Source organism: Cannabis sativa, chromosome 3 (assembly GCF_029168945.1).
Source record: "Cannabis sativa cultivar Pink pepper isolate KNU-18-1 chromosome 3, ASM2916894v1, whole genome shotgun sequence".
Lineage (NCBI taxonomy): Eukaryota > Viridiplantae > Streptophyta > Magnoliopsida > Rosales > Cannabaceae > Cannabis > Cannabis sativa.
Genome location: NC_083603.1, coordinates 51,108,433 through 51,130,339, shown reverse-complemented (window position 1 = coordinate 51,130,339; position 21,907 = coordinate 51,108,433). Strand labels below are relative to the sequence as shown.

Genomic DNA, 21,907 nt, shown 5'->3' with positions numbered 1-21,907 from the left:
CACTGGGTTTTCTCGGCGAGGTTTTTAATGAGGCAGTTATTATGGACATCCAAGGGGGAGTGTTATAAATAGTATTAATTATGTAGATATCCAAATCTTTTATTTATTACCATTAATGTAATCAACATTAGTTTCCCTTTGTCTTAGTTTCTTAATATTTGACTCTTGTATGTGTATAAATAGGAGATCACCTATTGGAATAAAACACTCAGAAAATTCTCATCTCTTCTCTATTTTCTTTCTCTAAATACTAATATTACATAATACTAATATTTCATAATAATTATAAAATTTTTCAACTAAAATTTGTAACTAATTATTATTTAGTTACCATTTCTTTTTTTGTTGAAGATTTAGTTACCATTTTTATTTAATGTTGTGACTAATTACAGTGTTTAAAATCCCTAATTCCGATTTTTTCTCTCACTCTCACTCTCCTCCCAATCCCAATCGATAACTCTCTCTGCGATTCAATCTCCTCAATCGATTTCTGTCTCTCTCACAGCGCCGCCATTTTTATTAGGGTATGTGTTTGTGTGATGGTACTAGTAAGGTTGTAATGATAACATTTATGTTTTTAGGCTTAAAAAAGACGCTCTTATTATTATTATTCTCATTTCTCAGATTACACAGAACCAAACAACAATGGCGGAGGAGGCGATTCTGGGTTTCCTCAACCACAATACTCAAATCTCCGACTCCGGTCAATTCGCAGCCCAGCTAGGTTTTGATCACAACGAAGTTGTCAACGTCATCAAGAGTCTCCATGGCTTCAGATATGTCGACGTCCAGGTTCTTCTCTTATTCCTTTACTCCATTTCCCTACCTAATCAATAATCCTCTGCTCAAATGATTGGGTTGAACTTATATGGAATTGAATTCAATAAAGAAGAAGAAGCTTACAATGGTAATATGCAGGACATCAAAAAAGAGACATGGGTGCTTACTGACGAGGGAAAAACGTATGCTGCTACTGCCTCACCTGAAATGCTACTCTTCCTCGCCATACCACCTCAGGGTATCACCAAAGATGAACTACAGGTCCTTACTTACTTCCTTGCTCTTCCTCTTAATTTCAAAACTAATTCAGAACCTTGATGATTCCATGTTTCATATAGTTTCTATGCAATGATTAAATTTTTGAGTTTTTCTTCTCTTTTTATGTGCTGTGCTGTGTTGTGAACTTTTGTTTTCATTCTTGATGTGTGGATGCAGAAAAAGCTTGATCCAGCAGTATACAAAATAGGTTGTTCTCAGGCAGCGAAGAATAAATGGGTCGAGTTGGGAAAGTTAGTGACCAGAAAGGTACATACATTTCCCTGTAATCGTAGTTGTCAATATTATGTGTGCCGTGTTTATGTTCTCATTTGGAGAGTATATTTGCACTTGTTACTTTTGATTGAGGACTTGGGGCTTTCTTTTTCATCGCTTTTGTACAATGATCTGCTGAGGCTTTTTTATGGTCTTAATTTAGTTTGATTTTGTAGGTCCATATATGATAAGATGTTACTTTAGAATATTTCTTACATGTATTTCCCATTTACCTGCTGCAGGTCCAACAAGTAGAGGACAAGGTTAAAAATTTGCTGCTTCAGATACAAGACGGAAAAGTGCGTAAACTTGAGCTCTTTGTCATATAATCATATTACCTGCATAACATGTTAATGATGTTTGGACGTTTATTAACAAATATGCCTTAAAAGAATAAATTTTAATCCATTAAAAGGGCCTCCCAACTCTTCTGTTTTCCTTGCACCCAAATTTGAGTAGCTAATCTATTACTGTTCTCTCCCACCTTGTTCGTTTAGCTCACTAAGTTTGCTCGTTGCATAAATTTCACCTATGGTAATTGGTATTATTTCTGTGCATTTTATTCCTTGTTTTTAGTTTTTCTATGAATTCACCTTGTTTTGATAAGAATAACTAAAAATTGCCATTAGATTTTTTCTTTATTCAAATTATTACTGATTTTTCATATTGTGAATCCAGGTTGTGAGCCAAGATGACATCAAGGCTCTCAAAGCAAGAAAACTTATTGCTCAACAGTAATTTTCATCTCGATCTTCTTAAATGCATAAAATTTATTTGCTTTGGAAACTCATTAGTTGAAATTTTTCCTCAATTTACGCTTGCCATGTTTCGGATATATGATGTGGATGCACTAGCTAAAATCTTATCATCAATTTTGTTTCCTTTTGGGTGTGATGTGTGTGTCTGTTTGTGTTTAGTGACAATTTCTCGTTCAGTTTATGCGCATATAACATATATGGTAGTAAACATAATTCTCTTCTTTAAAGTCATGCAATAGATATCATTTGCTCATGTAGTAATATTTATGTTTTTTTACTGTCCATTGTCAAGGATATGGAAGGGCTACTCAGTGAGTAAGGGCCCTAACTATGCTCCAGAGAGAAAGAAGGTGGCCACAGATTTGACTCGAGAAAACTTACAGAGGTATGTGTCTGGCTACCATATGTTTATAATACCAAATCTTGTTTGTTCATCATTACGTATTATATAAGCATCCATTCTTTAATGTCTACATGATGACTTTTGACACACTAATATTATTCTTGTAAATGAAATTATCTTGCTGACAGGTTTCTGTTTTGTTCGATAATTTTAGGGGGGATTGGAAGGAATTAGAGTTTAAAGAATATAATTTCACTGCTAAAGGTCTACCTATTGATGGTGGTCATCTTCATCCATTGCTTAAGGCAAGGATAAAAGTTTCTTTACTTTTACTGTTTTTCTTTCCCTTAAATGTTTTAAAAGTCATGATCCTAAATGATCCATAGTTGCATTATGGATCTAGGCTAATACAATTTAGCATTGAGAGTTACAACTACAACAAAGGTAGAAAATGTTGTGCTCTTGTTCAAACAATTAATTGCTTTTGATTATTTTTTGTTTCAGGTGAGACAGCAATTGAAGGATATCTTTCGACAAATGGGGTAATTATAATTATTTTATGCTACTACATTTTACGGTGTGTAAACATACAATACACACACATAACATTATTTAACAATATTCAAGTTTTCCACTTAATATTGTGGCTCTTTGTGCTGCCTGCAGGTTTGAGGAGATGCCTACAAACAATTTCGTTGAGAGCAGGTGATGATCTTGCCTTTCATTTCGAGGGACTATGCTTTGATTCTTTTAATGATAAATTGGCAGTTTCTTAAAGTAGATTGACAACTTATAGCTATAGTGGATATTGGTCTCTTTTAAGAGTTGGAAATATTTAATGCAATTTAAGGCTTACATTTGTTTTTTCTTTTTTTTTTTGCAGCTTCTGGAATTTCGATGCCCTTTTCCAACCACAACAACACCCTGCACGAGATTCGCATGATACATTCTTCCTACAAGGTTATTTTACTTCATTGTTTAATTTTTAATTAACCCTGTTGATCTGGCTTCGTACTCATAGTGTCATTTAACTTCCATCATTTAGCTCCTTCGACTACAAATGAACTTCCAGAAGATTATGTTGAGCGAGTGAAATGTGTTCATGAGTCTGGCGGTTATGGTTCTAGGGGGTATGATATCGTATGCAATGCTCCTCATTTAAGACATATGTATTCAAATATAAAGCTAGAGAGGTAATTTTTCATCTTTCTACACCTTAGGTATGGATATGATTGGAAAAGAGCGGAAGCAGACAAAAACCTTTTGCGGACACATACTACTGCTGTTTCCTCAAGGATGCTGTATGCGTTAGCACAGGTATTGCCTTCAGTTTGCTAAAGAAGAAAACTATGTGAAAGTTTTTATGATTTTATAATTTTTAAAATTATTGTTTTATTATTATAATGCTTATATTCTCTGTCAAGGAGGCTGCAAATGTACTTCAACGTTCTGTGTTTCTCTATTTCTTGACTTTAAAAGTGAAAATTCCAAATTTAGTTTATCGAGAATCTTTTTCATAGTTCTTAGTGTTGTATAACAATTTTTTTTTCTTTTTCAGCAGTTGTTATTCCCTTACCTGTGAGTTCCTTTGAGTATTTTCAACTGTTATTTCATAATTCTGAGTAGTAATCAATTTTGTTGCAACAATTGTTTGGTTTTTCAGTAATTTTATTCCTTTCCTGTTATAGAAACTGTTCTATTGTACATTGGTCATTTTAATTAGCTTTCTTTTCTCAACATTGTCAACAGAAACCATTTGTCCCCAAAAAGTACTTCTCTATAGATCGTGTTTTCAGGAATGAAGCAGTAGATCGAACTCACCTTGCCGAGTTCCACCAGATAGAAGGTAAAATAAGATTATGAATTCATGGTCAGGGATGTCATGGGCATTTGTTTTATAATTATGCTCTATTATTTTGAAAACTATCACTTAGAGATATTAAGCTCTAAAATGACAAGTGAAAGCTTTATCTTCTTTATGTAAACGTTTGGTGGTAAACCTCTCGCTGCTTCTTGCGGTGGTTTTTGTGGACTGGTGATTTCACAACTCATATGTTAGACGTTAGTTGGATTCGAGTTTAGTCTTTAAAAGAAGACCTTTCAGTTCATTTTTTTGTTTTTGTTTTGTTTTGTAAGTCACTTTTCATTCTCAATTCATTTATTTGTCTCAGGCTTGGTGTGTGATCGGGGGCTTACACTTGGTGATTTGTTGGGAGTATTGCACGATTTTTTCTCCCGCCTCGGTATGCATATAGGCGCTGTTTGATTATTTTGTATTTATATCCCTATGGCGATTTGAAGATTCTTTTTCTGTATCTTATGTTGATGTCAGGCATGTCAAAGCTAAAATTCAAACCTGCTTATAATCCATATACCGAACCCAGCATGGAGATCTTCAGGTGATAAATCAGTACATCTCTGTCTGATAACTCTTTTGCATTTGATGATCTGAAGGGGAAATGATTTTTTTTCTTCAGTTATCACGAAGGCTTCAAAAAGTGGGTAGAGGTTGGGAATTCTGGTATGTTTAGACCCGAGATGTTGCTTCCCATGGGACTCCCGGAAGATGTTCGAGTTATTGCGTGGGGTCTTTCACTTGAGAGGTAAAAGAGTAGACCTTCATCACCATCATCATCATCATTCTATATAATGCAAAATTGAATGTTTGCTCTTGTGACAAATTTTAACCAGGCCAACGATGATTTTGTACGGGATTGACAACATTCGGGATCTCTTCGGATCCAAGGTTAGACCATATTATTATTATTATTATTATTATTATTATTATTATTATTCAAATATATTTTAAGAATGTAGTTTGTTAGTGTTTCCACATTGCAATTTGTGTAACTTGTTTTTTTTTGGTTTTGTTTCTTAAATTGCAGATCGATCTTGGTCTTATCAAGAAAAATCCGTTATGTCGCCTTGGAATTTAGAAACTGTTGTAAAATTTTTGATTTAATATTTTGTGGAGCAATCTTTTATATTATGGGTGTAAAATGATATTTAACGTGAGAAGAACGTTTTGGATTTTGATCAGAATTTTCTCATAGGGAAATTTGAATTTATATCCATCTTTTATACTTAAATTAATTTATATCCATCTTTTATACTTAAATTAATTTTTTAAACTTATAATTATAACTATTGAAAAAATATGATCACTTTTCCATAAATCTTAAAATACCCCTCTCATTATTCTCAACCATCTCTCTCTTCCTCCTTTCTCTCTTAAAGCAAACCCAAAACAAAACTAAAGCACCACCCAAATCCAACCGAACCATGGCGTTCCACCCAAAACGCCGATTGAGCACCACCCACGGTTAACCACCGCACCCACCCACGCTAGACCGCACCCACACTAGACCGCACCCACCCACCGACGCTAGACCGCACCCACCCACTCTTGACCGTCCCCACCCATTCTTGACCGACCGAACCCGTTGTGACCACCACGGAGATCCACGAAGGGATCTCGATCTCCACCGAACCAAGAAAACCATCGGGCCCATCGGACCCACGAACAAATTTGCCCAATCAAGAGCATCGGGCCGTACCATCGGGCCCAACTATCGGGCATCGGACCCATGAACAGATTTTGCCCAATTAAGGGCATCGGGCCCTACCATCGGGCCCGACTATCGGGCCCATCGGACCCACGAACAGATTTTTGCCCAATTAAGGGCATCGGGCCACACCATCGGGCCCGACCATCGGACCACATGGAATTTTCACCGTTTTGGCACATCATCCACTACCATCGGGCCCCATCGGGCCTTCATCTTCTTTGATGAAAATACACTAAATCACACTCTAAAAATCACACAAAAAATCACAGAACTTAAATCTAACAAGAAAAAGCATTTTCACCCTAAATCAACAATTAAAAAATGAAAAATACCATGAAAAATGAAAAATACCGTGGGTGCGGAGTGTGGGTGCGGTCTAGCGTGGGTGGGTGCAGTGGTTAACCGTGGGTGGTGCTCGATCGGCGTTTTGGGTGGAACGCCGGTGGTTCGGTTGGATTTGGGTGGTGCTTTCTTAGTTTGGTTTTGGGTTTGCTTTGAGAGAGAAAGGGGGAAGAGAGAGATGGTTGAGAATAATGAGAGGGGTATTTTAGGGTTTAGTGAAAAGTGATCATATTTTTTTAATAGTTATAATTATTAGTTTAAAAAATTAATTTAGGTATAAAAGATGGATATAAATTCAAATTTCCCTTTTGTAAAAGCAAAATGGGTTATAACTTATATGCTTAATGTAATGTATGGAAAAAACCATAGAATTTGATTATTTTTTCTTTAGAAAAAAAAAGTTGACCAGGTCAACCCATGAACCCGATCAACCCAACTATTTTACAGGCCGAGTCCGGATACAATTTTTTGAACCCGAAATCCAAAAAACTCGCTCAGTGTTTGGTCCTAATTGGAGATCTTTGGGTGTAGTATGATGATAATTGCAATCAAATTTTTCCGTTACTTAATTTAGCCTAGTACTACAAACCAACTAATGGTACCTGAATTAATTCAATTATGTATATATATTAAATACTTCAATACTCAAAGTTGTCACACTCTATAATCTAATAGATTATTTCATTTAATTATAACAATATTATTAAACTAAATTTTTAAAATTTATATATTAATATGAAAGGTAAAATTTATAGGGGAGTGTTAATTACAATCTCTTAATTAACCTCTACATTTGAAATTATATGTTGAAATATTTTTTATAGCGGTATTCATTATAGTTACTATATCATCCCTGTAAATTTTTGAAAAATTCTGAATGGTTTACAGTACTGAAAACAGAGTTACTAATATTCCAATTTACCACGGGTGTTCAAAAAATTTCAAACGTATTTTTGATACTATAAACTATTCAAAAAATTTTAAAAATTTACAGAGATGATGTTGTAAGCATAACGAACACTCGTGAATTTTTTTTAAAAAAAATACTTCGACATGTGTTTTTGGGTGTGGAGGTTGACTAAGAAGTTGTAATAGGATGTTGACGGTATCACTCGTCAAATTTATATATTCTTTGTTTCAGAATATATAAGTGGAACGAGTAAGTGATTTTATTGTTGGGTTTTATGCCCTAAATAAAACTCATTTCAATATAATCAGATTTACTTATTAATATAGATCAGAAATAACATTTAATGTTGCATGGTTCACATGATTTATTTCATGATTATATGTACATAATGTATAAATTTATCTGAAACCCTTTTCACATACTTGATCCTGTTTATTGTGCCGTCAACACATTGGAAAGTAAACATGACTATGTGAATAAAGTTTCCTAGATTTATCAGACATATGGTTTTACTGATATGATAATCTACAACAGAGTTTACTTGCATTTGGAGAAATGCTATGTTCTTTCCAGAGCATTGGTTAAAGTAAAGCTCAGGTTGGATGCATGGAGTATGCATCGGAAGGGACCGATATTGAACTTTGACTTAGATTTATTAAACTTACCGTAATATCTATTCAAGTCAATATCGCCTAGTTGATCCTAGATCAAATGTTCTTAATCTTGTTATGATTAGGCTCAATCTTGAAAGGCTATTCGTGTTCTTTGATTTTTTAGTTAAGCCTACTTTTAGGTCAGGGTGATACGTACATTTTGGGAACACGGTAGTGCAATTGAGTGGGAGCGCTATCATAAACATGGAATCTATAGCTTCTATCTGGCGAATAGTAAGCAAATGATGATCTCCTTCGAGCTTGACCAAACGAACATAAATGGTGGAGTACTCATTTCACATAAGCTGAAATATCATTTATACGGGGTCAAGTGTTTTAAGGATAAAATACATTGTAGGGTGTAACGGTAATCTAATCCCTTTACAGTGTAGATCATTCATACAGAGGATCATTGATCAAATTAGGATTATAACAATGGATAACTAATGATGTGTCTATATGGTGGAACATATAGAGCATTCTATATACTGAGAGTGCAATTCTAAGTTCTATGCGTGGATTCAACGAAGAATTAATAAGTTAGTGAATTTTAGTGCTAAATTCTTGATCTACTTATTGGAAGCTCGATTATATAGACCCATGGTCCCCGCACTAGTTGAGATAATATTGCTTGTAAAACTCATATAATTGGTTTTGATTAATCAATTATAATTCTCAAATTAGACTATGTTTATTTGTGAATTTTTCACTAAGTAAGGGCGAAATTGTAAAGAAAGAGTTTATAGGGGCATATTTGTTAATTATGATACTTTGTATGGTTCAATTAATAAATATGATAAATGACAATATTATTTAATAATTATTTATAGTTATTAAATAGTTAGAATTGGCATTTAAATGGTTGAATTTGAAAATTGGCGTTTTTGAGAAAATCAGATGCAGAAAAGGTAAAACTGCAAAATTGCAAAAAGTGAGGCCCAAATCCACTAGCATAGGACCGGCCACTTTTGTAGGGTTTTCCCTCTGATATTTTCATTATTTTAATGCTAAATAATTTAAACCTAACCCTAGTGGAATGCTATAAATAGATAGTGAAGGCTTCAGGAAAATTACACTTTTTTCTGACACTTTCTGAATCAGAAAAACCTGAGTCTTCTCTCTCCCTATCTTTGGCCAAACCCACTCTCTCTCTCTTCCTCTTGAATTTCGAAATCCTTAGTGTATGAGTAGTGCCCACACACAGCAAGTGATACCTCAATCATAGTGAGGAAGATCGTGAAGAAAGACTTTCAGCAAGAAGGAGTTTCAGCATCAAAGATTCAGAGAAAGAGATCCAGGTTCAGATATTGATAATGCTCTGCTATAGAAAGGAATCAAGGGCTAGATATCTGAACGGAAAGAGTCATTATATTCCGCTGCACCCAATGTAAGGTTTCTTTAACTTTATATGTGTTTAATTTTATCGTTTTAGAAAGTTCATATTTAGGGTGTTAATAAACATACTTTTGAGTAGATCTAAGATGCTGGTAAAATAAATTCCATCAACTGGCCTCAGAGCCATGGTAATTTATTTACTTGCAAGAAATTTGGACTTTAAAATGATTGTTTGTTTGTTTTTGGATGGTATCATGTTGTATTAAGTGTTATTTGATGATTGATTGGTGTTTGTGAATTTTCGTTAAAAATAATTGAATATATGTTTCTGGAATTATTTTTATTGGATAGTATGGAAAAAATTAAGCAAGTTACCTTTTTACAGAACTCAATTTCGATTTAATTTGAATTAGTTATGATTTTTTGAAGATTCGAAAAAATCGGAGTTGTGCTGAAATTTTCCTGCGATCGCGAAAACTGTCCGTATAGCTCACAATTTTTTCGTTTTTCTTCGATTTTTCATGCTTTTTCATGGAATTAACTTCCGATTTTTTGTGTAGTTCTGTATTTATACTATTACTATTCCTAATTCAATTCTAATTATCATTATGAATTAATTTAATATTTTTTAAATTTAATTCATAATATTACTGTAATTTAAATTTGAAAATAGTAAATATCTATCTTTTTTGCTTAATTATCTATCTTATTTTTAAATTTGATTATATCTTATCTTATTTTTAAATTTAAGGTCAGATTTTAAATATTTTAAATTAAATCTTTTTTTTTTTAAATAATTTGACCTTATTTAAATTTAAAATAAGATAACTATAATCATGTAATTTTAAATAGATATAAGATATTTTGCTAACTTTTAAATTTTGTTATTTTATTTATTTAAATTACATTTAAAATCTGAAAAAGATATTCATTTATCTTTTTTAATTTTTTATTTATAAAATAACATTTAAATTTTAAAAGTAGTTAGCAAATTTTGAAATAATATTTAGGTTGGTTGAAACCTAATTTTTCAAAATTGTAGGTTTAATTTTAAATTTAATTTTTTTTTTTAAAATTTCGAATTTTTTCAATTTTTTTTTAAATTTTCGAAAATATTTTTTAATTAATTATTTAATTTCGAAATTAATTATTTAATTTAAAATTAAATAATTCCTACATCCAACTATCCAGCTAACCTTGTTGCAGGAGTATGTGTTTTAGCTTGTGTGTAAGTTTTCAAAACCTATTATTGCTTGATTGCAAATAGCCACGGTTAACTTGTTGACAGATCCAATGATCAGATTTTAACTCATGACTCCCTTGGTCAAGTAAATAATTTGTAATAGGTATATTTACAATCTTCTTTCATCTGTGTATGACCTAGCAACATGATAGGACCCATCCAAAGTGTGCCTGTGTGAGCCTATGTGTTTAATTTCATTATAGATGCATATAGGTTGTTGTTGCTAAATAAAATATCATAGTTCTTGATAGATTTTATTTAGGCCCATTTAGTTTTTGGGCCTATTCAATTAATAACAGTTGTTCATTTTAAGGTTAAATTCCTCTCTTTTGGGCCTTGTGTGAGAGTTGGGAGCCATAGTAGGTACTGAACCTAGCACCCCCTCACATGAACCACCCCAATTGTGAATGCCCATTTGCCTAATTTGAATAACTGTACTAGGTTAATTAAACTAGTTTAACCTAATAAAATTGATTAGCAACATAATTAATTTCATTTATTTTGAAATTAAATTAAGAAAACCATAGTTTAAAGAATTTTTTATTCTAAGCTAAACTATGTGTATTTTCTTGTATTTAATTAAATATAGAATTATAACCATCTATATTCTTTCTGAAGCTTAATGTAAATTTTTCATTAAATATTCCTATTTAAGTTGATTAGTTAGAGATAACTAAATATCAACTTAAATGTGAATATCTTTTGGATTTAAAATTTCAAAATTAAGTTGTGGAATTTTAGGCATTGGTTATTAAGATTCTTTAGATATTTTTTCAGTTAATATCTTTTCGAATATTAACTTAAAATGGAATATTTTAGATATTTTTTTAAGTTAATATCTTTTCGAATATTAACTTAAAATGGAATATTTTTAAATTAAGTGGTTACAACTTAATTTTTGATATTTAATTAAATTTAAATTTGAAAATATAAGTTCTAGATTTTTTCTAATACAACTTAAATTAGATATTTTTTCAAATTTTGTGGAAAAGATACTTAGTCAAATAAGATATTTTATAGATAGTTATTTCTAGACTACTTATTATTTTTAATATTAAATAGGAAAATATTATACATTGTGAAATTAATTATTTATATAATTAATTTTGGTACAATTTATTTTAAGTATATTTTTTCCTTGTATTAAACTAGAGATTAATAATTAAGCCTTCTCTACACTTAATTATTTATTTCTTGAATTTAATACATTTAATTAATTTAAAAATTAAATATCTAAGTTGATTTTCATCATGACACTTAAATATTTCTTTTTCATGACACTTAATTAAATAGAAAATTATTTTAAGTTGAAATTTATTTTTTCAACTTAAATTTAAATAATTTTCAAAATATATTTTTTCTTTATTTTATTAATCAAATTTCGAAATTGCATTTCTTAAATGGTGGAATTTTGAATTTTATCTTGAAAAATAGATTAAGTTGTAAATTAATTATTTATTTTAATTAATTTCTGGACCAACTTAAATCAATGATTTTTTCATTTATTGATTAATTTAAAATAAATGAATTAAAGTATATTATTAGAAATTGAATTAATTAGTCAAAGGAAAATCTAGATAGGTGATATTTTTTTGCTTGAAGTATTTTTCTAGTGTATTTAATTAAATAAAAAATTAATATTTAAGTTGATTTTCATCATCATACTTAAATATTTGAAATTTTTCTTATATATTTAATTAAATAGGAAAATTATATTTTTTGTTCTAAATTAATTAATTTTGGGCCAACATTAAATTAGAATAATTTTTCCAGGATTTATTTTTTATTTTAACATGCATTTTCGAAAATTGTATCCTTGAATACTTTAATTTTTCGAAATGCAATATATATTTATAGAAAATTAAATTTGAGTTGTAAATTAATTTAAATTAATTTTTTAACAACTTAAATTGAATATTTTTCTAAATATTTATTGGAAGTTATTACTAAGATGGAAGAAATTCATATTTTTTCATATCCATCTAAGTAAAATTTATAAATATTGAATTAAAATTTATTTTCGAATTTTTCATTCTAAATTGGTAATTTTAATTAAATAAATATATATTTAAAATAAATAGATTGAAGTAAGTATCAAAGAAAATACAACTCTCTTTAAATAATGAGCTTTATTATTATTAAGATATTCGATCTCCATTGTTGGTCTTACAATAGTTAAATGTTTTCAATATAACCTCGAGACGCTAGACTTCGTCCCCCTATGGATGGCTATTCGTTGAACGCATTTAACACCGTAAGATCTCATTTGATAAGTGTTTTGTAAGTTTTCATCTCTATTAGACTCTCCCCTACAGTGACTACTTAGAGATAAACTTATAAAACATGAAACAATGGTGGAAGCTCATAAAATGAGAATAACCTTGACTCTCGCCTACCGGGACAACGTTGTATTCTTATTTTGATCGAATAAAAGGTTGCTAGAATGGTTTCTATTTTAGATGAGCTGACAACTCTATTCAATGAATGATACTTTGACTCTCGCCTACCGGGACACTGTATCAGTTTGTTGGAAACCTTGGAAATTATTTACGATTGTATGTTTTAGTATTTTCACTTGTCATTCCTACTTGCTATATGTTTAATAATTTCTGAATTGTGTATGAATTTATATTGAACCATGTTATTTTCTGTTATTAAATTGTAGTTTAATTTCGAATCTTCATTGTTGGTCCAACATGTTTGTTTTTCTAATGAGATAAATCCCTAATGGATTTTCACCATTAGACATTCATAATAGTGTTAGATCTCGAAAGATAAATATTGTATATGCGACATCTAGTTGTTCATCAATTGATGACACCTTAGACTAGTATTTTTACGATATGAAATAAGAAGATTATATAAATAAGATTACTTTGACTTTCGCTAATCGAAGCATCGTTGGATTCTTATTTAATCAACGAAATTATCCTAATTCCTCTTAGCTTATTCATTGCGAATTAGCTCAATAACATATCATTGGATGAATGGTCTATAAATCATTTCATGTCATTCTATATTTTCTCTTAAGAAATTAAATGACGCATATGATTATAATCCCGAAATTCTATTCCCAATTGATATAAATCCTCAATCTTAGAAATCTCCTACTTGTATGGGCAAATCAGACTTAGAGTTATATTAGTAGTGGTGGTCCAATAAAGAATTACTCATTATATTTGGTTGAATTTAAGTCTTTGACTTTAATTTTAGAATCCAAACAGAAATTTTCTTATATTTCTATTTCCAGGAATCAATACAGTTACACTTTCCAAGTGTTTAATATCCATCTTCTATTAATGGATTCAAACTGTATGGAATATGAGTTTAGTATTCTGTGACCAAGATCCACTTGCACTATTCTAAGAACTCTTTGATGTAACTATACCTAAGTCATCAAAACGACACAACCACATTTTTATTAATCTATGGCATTTGTATCTTGTTCATAGTAAATTTGACAAGATCAATCTCTGCAAAGAGTTAATATGCCTATATCCACAGAAAGTAGTTCATCTCATTCGCAGATGGATGTACATTCAGGGGTGGATATGAGTTTTTCGTTGTATTCTTTAAAACGATCACTCTAGATTATACCTTATGCAAAGAAATTTGAAATGTTTGAAAAATTTCATTAATTTCTAGCAATGGTTAAAACCATTAAGGTAAGTGGTTAAAGATCTTGCGAACTGATAGGGGTGGAGAAATAGTTAGTAGATATGCAGTTCAAAGATCATTAAATTGATTTTTGAATTATATCCAAACTTACCTCCCCAGAAATTTTGATTTGCATATTGATGATTAATTACTAGTCGTTGCCTAAATTCTTCTATGGTAATACAATTTCAGAATGATGTAATGGTTGTATACTTAATGTAAATCATTACTAGATTCATGGATGACCTAATCAAAATCTTAAGAAAAGCTAGAACTGTTAACCATGGTTTGTTAGCTATTCTAAGTGATTAGGGGTGGACCATTCCATAGTCAATACATAAGAAAGTGTTTGTTCAAACAAATACTACTTTTCTAAGATAATGACTAAGTCTGAAAATAAAGTAGCAAATAAAGGAGATATTTATTTCTTGATTCCAAAAGTGTTCTATCATCTTATATGACATATGATGATCCCACTGCCTCTGTTGTCTTGTCACAACCGAAGAGATTAATACCATTTAGTTTTCTTTGACATTATTCACGGTACCTTGTCGTAGTGGGAGAGTTTCTAAGAACTCACCTTCTCATGACTTGGGAGACACTAGTGATTAAAATCCATTGTGAGTTTAAACAAGTAATGGATTGTCAAGATAAGAAACTAAGAAGAAAGCCAAGATAACTATAGTTTGATCCATTCACATGGAGTAACCTAAAGTTTTCTATTACAAGGACATAAAAGGAAATTTTAGTTAATAAGTCTATTCTATGGACTTAACAAAACTTCCTGTTCCTAGTATTATAAGTTTGAGTTTATCTAAACCTATGGCTTGTGGTATACTTGGTAATTACTTACTCTAATGCAAGCAACTTACTTTAGTAAGATGCTGAAGCATTTTCTTTCTAATGGCAATCTATAGAAGCTTCACAACTTCTTAGGCATAGATTTTATTTATCTAAGGAAAAGCCTCAACTATTCCAGAAAAGATAAAGCCATGAAAGAATTTCTTATATCAACAGTGAGAGGTCTTAGACATGCTTTAGCATGCCTTAGACCAGACACCTGCTGTTGAGTGGGAGTAATGAGTAGGTATCAGATTAATCCAGGAGAAGAACATTGGAAGACAATCAAGTAAATCTTAAGATTAAGAAGAGGAGCTATATGTTAGTCTATAAGGGTGTGTTTAAAACTCTTAGACTACACCACATCAGATTTTGAAATTTGTCTTTGTGCTAGAAAATCTTTCTGATAAGATGGTGATTACTCTGGGGGTGGAATAGTGATTTTGGAGAAGTGTAAAAACCTATCTGAAGTCTCTAGGTCTACCAGAAAGGGACTGAATGTTAAAGTTGCAGGAAAGGTACTTATTCAGTCTAAGGAAAGTTCTATACATCTTTGGCACCATTCCAAATTGCCTTAACTACTATTGTTAATTTCCTGATTAACCCAAAGTAGTTGCCAAAAGGTATAGAATCCAGTATCCCAAGAGAGTAGACATATAGAGAGGAATTTCACATTATCAATGATTTTGTGATTAAGGAAGATTAATGGTGGAGAAAATGTTGTATTTAATTCAACCTTTCAGATCCTATTACGAGGAGTTTACTACTACTACTACAATTGATTTGTATATCAAGGTGTTGAGATTATTTGAAATGCACTTTTTGTTTTATATTAGTGCAAGTGGGAGTTCGTTGGGTTTTATGCCCTAAATAAAACTCATTTCAATATAATCAGATTTGCTTATTAATATAGATCAGAAATAACATTTAATGTTGCATGGTTCACATGATTTATTTCATGATTATATGTACATAATGTATGAATTCGTCTGAAACCCTTTTCACATACTTGCTCCTGTTTATTGTGCTGTCAACACATTGGAAAGTAAACATGACTATGTGAATAAAGTTTCCTAGATTTATCAGACACAGGGTTTTACTGATATGATAATCTACAACAGAGTTTACTTGCATTTGGAGAACTGCTATGTTCTTTCCAGAGCATTGGTTAAAGTAAAGCTCAGGTTGGATGCATGGAGTATGCATCGGAAGGGACCAATATTGAACTTTGACTTAGATTCATTAAACTTACCGTAATATCTATTCAAGTCAATATCGCCTAGTTGATCCTAGATCAAATGATCTTAATCCTGTTATGATTAGGCTCAATCTCAGGAGGCTATTCGTGTTCTTTGATTTGTTAGTTAAGCCTACTTTTAGGTCAGGCTGATACGTACATTTTGGGAACACGGTAGTGCAATTGAGTGGGAGCGTTAACATAAACATGGAATCTATAGCTTCTATCTGGCAAATAGTAAGTAAAGTATGATCTCCTTCGAGCTTGACCAAACAAAAATAAATGGTGGAGATCTCATTTCACATAAGCTGAAATATCATTTATACGGGGTTAAGTGTTTTAAGGATTAAATACATTGTAGGGTGTAACGGTAATCTAATCCCTTTACAGTGTAGATCATTCATATAGAGATCATTGATCAAATTAGGATTATAACAATGGATAACTAATGATGTGTCTATATGGTGGAACATATAGAGCATTCTATATACTGAGAGTGCAATTCTAAGTTCTATGCGTGGATTCAACGAAGAATTAATAAGTTAGTGAATTTTAGTAATAAATTCTTGATCTACTTATTGGAAGCTCGGTTATATAGACCCATGGTCCCCACACTAGTTGAGATAATATTGCTTGTAAGACTCATATAATTGGTTTTGATTAATCAATTATAATTCTCAAATTAGACTATGTCTATTTGTGAATTTTTCACTAAGTAAGGGCAAAATTGTAAAGAAAGAGTTTTAGGGGCATATTTGTTAATAATGATACTATGTATGGTTCAATTAATGAATATGATAAATGACAATATTATTTAATAATTATTTATAGTTATTAAATAGTTAGAATTGGCATTTAAATGGTTGAATTAGAAAATTTGCGTTTTTGAGAAAATCAGATGCAGAATTAAGAAAACTGCAAAATCCAAGTAAGGCCCATTACTCTACATGGCCGGCCACTTGGTTTGAATTTTTAAACTGATATTTTCATTATTTTAATGTCAAATAATTCAAACCTAACCCTAGTGGAATGCTATAAATAGATAGTGAAGGCTTCAGGAAAATTACACTTCTGATTCAGAAAAACCTGAGCCTTCTCTCTCCCTATCTTTAGCCGCCACTTCCCTCTTCTTTTCTTCTTCAATATTTCGAAATTATTAGTGTGAATATAGTGCCCACACACAGCAAGTGATACCTCAATCATAGTGTGGAAGATCGTGAAGAAAGACTTTCAGCAAGAAGGAGTTTCAGCACTAAAGAATCAGAGAAAGAGATCCAGGTTCAGATATTGATAATGCTCTGCTACAGAAAGGAATCAAGGGCTAGATATCTGAACCGAAGGAGTCATTATATTCCGCTGCACCCAATGTAAAGTTTACTTAACTTTATATGTGTTTATTTCATCGTTTTAGAAAGTTCATATTTAGGGTGTTAATCAACATACTTGTGAGTAGATCTAAGATCCTGGTAAAATAATTTCCAAAATGCACATCATACATCATCACATAAAGCAATTATTCAAAGCGTTATCAAATGATAATAATCCATTAACTGCCTTATAAGACTAACAGAATTTGATACTTTATAAAGCATCTTTAACTCTCGTTAACAACAAGTTTCTTATGTCACTACCGTTGTTTAATTAAACAACCGATAAGTAAGAAACTTAACAACAATTTCAAAAGAGATTAATAACTCTTTCTTAACAACGGTAATTATCGTATCTTATTTCGACATGCTAAGTAGTGTGTGGTATTCTTCCTTAAACCCCCAACCAACATTCGGTTAGTTAGTTATCCTTTAACTAATTTAATTGTCAAATATGACAACTTGCATATTGGGTCCTTTGGCCTATATAAAGAGAACTACTCATCTCATTTCATAAGGGAATAGAAATAAGGATAAGGGCAAGAATAAGAGAGACACAACATAGTAGAGAGAGTTCTTAGAATAAGAAATTGAGAGAGATATCTGAGAGAGAGGGAGCTGGGATTGGGATATTGTATTGAGCAATATTGTTGATTATGTTGGCTCGGGTTAGTGAGTTAATGAGTGTTGAGGGATTACACCATGGATGACTTGCTGTGATTATTTCCTTGTAGCTCTTGAGATTGATATCTCTAATTCTCATTATCAATAAAGATTGGTGGCAATGCTTTCAAACTGGAGTATGACCAAGTTCACATTGAACTTAGGATCAGAACCAGTATAAATCTCGTGTGTTGTTGTGTCTGAAAGCTATCTAGATTCATCTATGTTATTTTTCTGGTTTAATGTGTTTGTTGGTTTTTTATTCTTGATTTGTTTGTTTTAATTTAACATTTGTTTGTTTAAGTGTGATATTAAAGCTGGAATTACAGAGATTATCTATGTATCAGAGCTAAATTTCTTACATAGATCAATTGGCTTTTATTACCTCAAGTCTAAAGTCAGGTGTGCGGGAGTGGAATGGTGCTTGACGACCTCGGGCCCTATGTCACGATAACGACACTTGATAAATAATCAAACATGTAATATGCCTTAAACTCAAAACTAGATAAACCCTAATCGATACTAGCTTAGAAATAATCTAAACATTGATAAAACACATAAAACTAAGTTGTAAAAAAATACCTCAAACAGCTAACCGGTTTTAGAAAAAATGAGGTTCCCCATTGGGTCAATTGGCTGACTGTTTCCACAGTACCCTGTGGAACAGTTTCTACTGTAGAAATATATAATCTGGTTTTTGCACCAAAACCAACCCAAAACTCCTCCAAACCTATTAAAACCTTCCAAAACAGTTTAACAACATAAAATCAACATAACCAAACACTCAAAATTTAGAAATGCCTCAAAATTAAAAACTTACCATTGTTGAGTGAGTTTTTGAGTTCTTGAACTCAACTCACCCAACTCTTGGTACAACAAACCTAAAATCATTAAATTAAAGCTTAAACAACCCTAATTATCATCTAAAAACAAGCTTTAACAAGGTAAGCGTACACTAAACCTAATTATTAAAATCCTCTTCAAAACTTAACCTTAGAACCTTAAAATTTTTAAGAACACTAAGGAAAAACACACCTCAAGTTTAGATGGCACCTAAGGTTGAAGAAATTGATAGAAATTGACCTGAGTTTTTCCTTGGGTTTTGCTGGTTTCCTCGAGCCGAAGAGGAGAGAGAGTGATAGGTTTTCTTATTTAATATTATTTTTTTTATTTGTAATTCTTGATTAACTATATCTATTAATTAACCAAAAAAAAAAAAACAATAATAAACCCAACTTTCAGCTTAGGACTTTACTAGACTATCAAATAAAACAAAATAAATAAACTTAACAAAATGACTATTTTACCCCCCAATTATACACTTAAGTTAATAAATATTCTAGGGGCACTTTGGTCAATACTAGCTACTCCATCTAAATCGATACGACAAACATTCTGGTACAATTCCAATAAAACTCATTCTATTACCGTCGTGACATCTTTGGCTAAACCATCGAGTTTGAACCCAAAAATATTTTATTTTAAAAATAGTATATATATAATACTCATATGTTCTAATAAAATCTCCGTAATTAATAAATTACGCTCATTTATTCATTTATTTAAAAATTCACTAATTATTTCATAATTAACTTAAGTAAGATTATAATTTTACTCTAATATTTATATAACTACATATTTAATAAAATGTATAATATTAAACGCAATTATAATTTTCAAGATATTACACAATATCTCCAATCGTTCCACTGAGTTATATCACATAAATATTAGTTGGAGCTAAATTTGCATCACCATCATCATCATGATTTGCTACTGGAATCTGTGCTGCTCTCTCAATCCAATCTTGGATAGCATTAGTGATGTGAGGAACAACCTGTCTTTTCAAGGTAATCTCCATTTCTTTTCGTATCAATAATTGACTAGTAAACGATACTAAAACCGTAGTAAATTATGTACCCACAAGTTTAGAAAAGAGGACAAAGTTCAAAATTGGATGATCATAATAGTCGACCATATACACTAACCGTTTGGTACGCAGGATTGGACTGGATTGGACTGGACTGGACAAGATTGGATTATGCTAAAAGTAATCTTGTGTTTGGTTTAAGAATGGACTGGACTATTTTATTTATACCTTTTAGAAAAAGAAAAACTTAAATTAAATAAAAATATATAATAATAAATTAAAATTAAAATATATAATAAAAATAAATAATTCGTAGCAAAAAAAATATATATTATATATAATTAAGAATACATCATAAATATATAATAAAATATTTTATCATATTTTTTATTTAATAAATAATTAAAATAGTAAAATAAAAATACTCGAATAATATAAAATTGTTTATCTTAAACACTAATTTAATATAAATATTAATTTATTTAAAAATATATATAAATATTAATTTTTAAAATATTTATATAAATTTTTTAGTAATTTAAAAATAATATATAATTTATTGTCATATTTTTTTTTTCTTAGAATCAATTTAAGTAACTATTATTTAATTAATAATATTCTAAATTTTAAAAACTTATGTATAATAATTCAAAATTATACATTTTCACTAATTTTAATGAATAAGTTTTTGATAAAAAAAATGTATAAATAAATGTGTGATAATTGTTTTCTTTAAATTCTTATTAAATTTAAAATATGCTAATAAAATTAAAATTAAAAAAACGATAAAAAAAAAAAAACTCACCTGCATAGGATTATTTATCCCACCCTGCTGGATGGGATAAATAATCCCAGACAGATGAGGTTAACTGGATTAGTTATGCAGACTTCTAACATGCCCAAACACGGGATTGGACAAATTAGCCTGTCTAATCCAATCCAGTCCTGCGTACCAAACGGGCCCTAAGAGCACCCACAGTATTAGACTGAGCTTTTGGACCTCACAACTTGCAGGAATAATATAAAATGTGTATATATTTACAATTGAATGCACAAAAAACAATCCAACTTTACTTAATTGCTACCATTCCAAACTCCAGAGAGTTAGTTGATCATCATAGCATCAAATGTATGGTTAGTGAGGTGAAAAATCACTTCCATTTCACCTGAAGAGGATTTCAAAAATTTAAATTGGAAAATCCACTAAAATTACATGCAGTACTCTCATTTTCTTCCTCTCCCTTGCTTAAACAAATAAAATAAAATAAACTTGTCATGCATTAGCTATAAAATGTACCTAATATCAACGCATATGAAGGTTAGCTCCAAGTATATATAACATTCATTGTGTCCACCACCACCATTTCTATGCATATGTTGTATATTTTCTATGCTTTTTATGCCGACTATGATCACTGTTTATTTGGGGTGAATGTGCATGTTGTCAATAAATAAACATCAAAGAAATTTAATAATAAATATAATAAGAAAGAAATAAAGAAGCCTTTACGATTAACAAACAAACAGACATTGTAATTAATTTAGCATATAAATAAATACTGTACTTTTCTTGATTTTTTGTATTTCTTAGAATCATCTTTGATCTCATCATCTGTAGCACTTAGATGCTGCTGCTTCCGGTGGTTCATGTCTTTGTTTTTTTTTTTCTTTTTATGGCCATATGTTAGATAATAGTCCTCTTCGAGATAGGACTAATATCATAAAATGCACTCTTTGAGTCAGTGCCAAACTCCAATTGAACCAAAGTTCTATTTACTCATTCCACATCCCATAATAGTTATACAATTA

General features: G+C 30.8%; 1 protein-coding gene across 2 annotated transcripts; it reads left to right on the top strand.

The window, feature by feature from the left end:
• The first annotated feature begins 364 nt into the window (after positions 1-364).
• LOC115709781 (phenylalanine--tRNA ligase alpha subunit, cytoplasmic) lies at positions 365-5,454 on the top strand. Of its 2 annotated transcripts, none has more exons than XM_030637990.2 (19): positions 365-524; positions 625-792; positions 919-1,041; positions 1,216-1,305; positions 1,554-1,610; positions 1,990-2,045; positions 2,362-2,454; positions 2,627-2,717; positions 2,917-2,954; positions 3,079-3,117; positions 3,296-3,372; positions 3,458-3,542; positions 3,633-3,729; positions 4,162-4,258; positions 4,584-4,655; positions 4,745-4,811; positions 4,890-5,015; positions 5,104-5,158; positions 5,298-5,454. In XM_030637990.2, exons 2-19 carry the CDS (start codon positions 646-648, stop codon positions 5,346-5,348), a joined length of 1,461 nt encoding a protein of 486 aa, XP_030493850.1. In that variant the 5' UTR covers positions 365-524; positions 625-645; the 3' UTR covers positions 5,349-5,454. The 2 variants fall into 2 exon arrangements, with proteins under 2 accessions (XP_030493850.1, XP_030493849.1); XM_030637989.2 differs by having other exon boundaries at positions 371-524; positions 634-792.
• Positions 5,455-21,907: the final 16,453 nt, after the last annotated feature.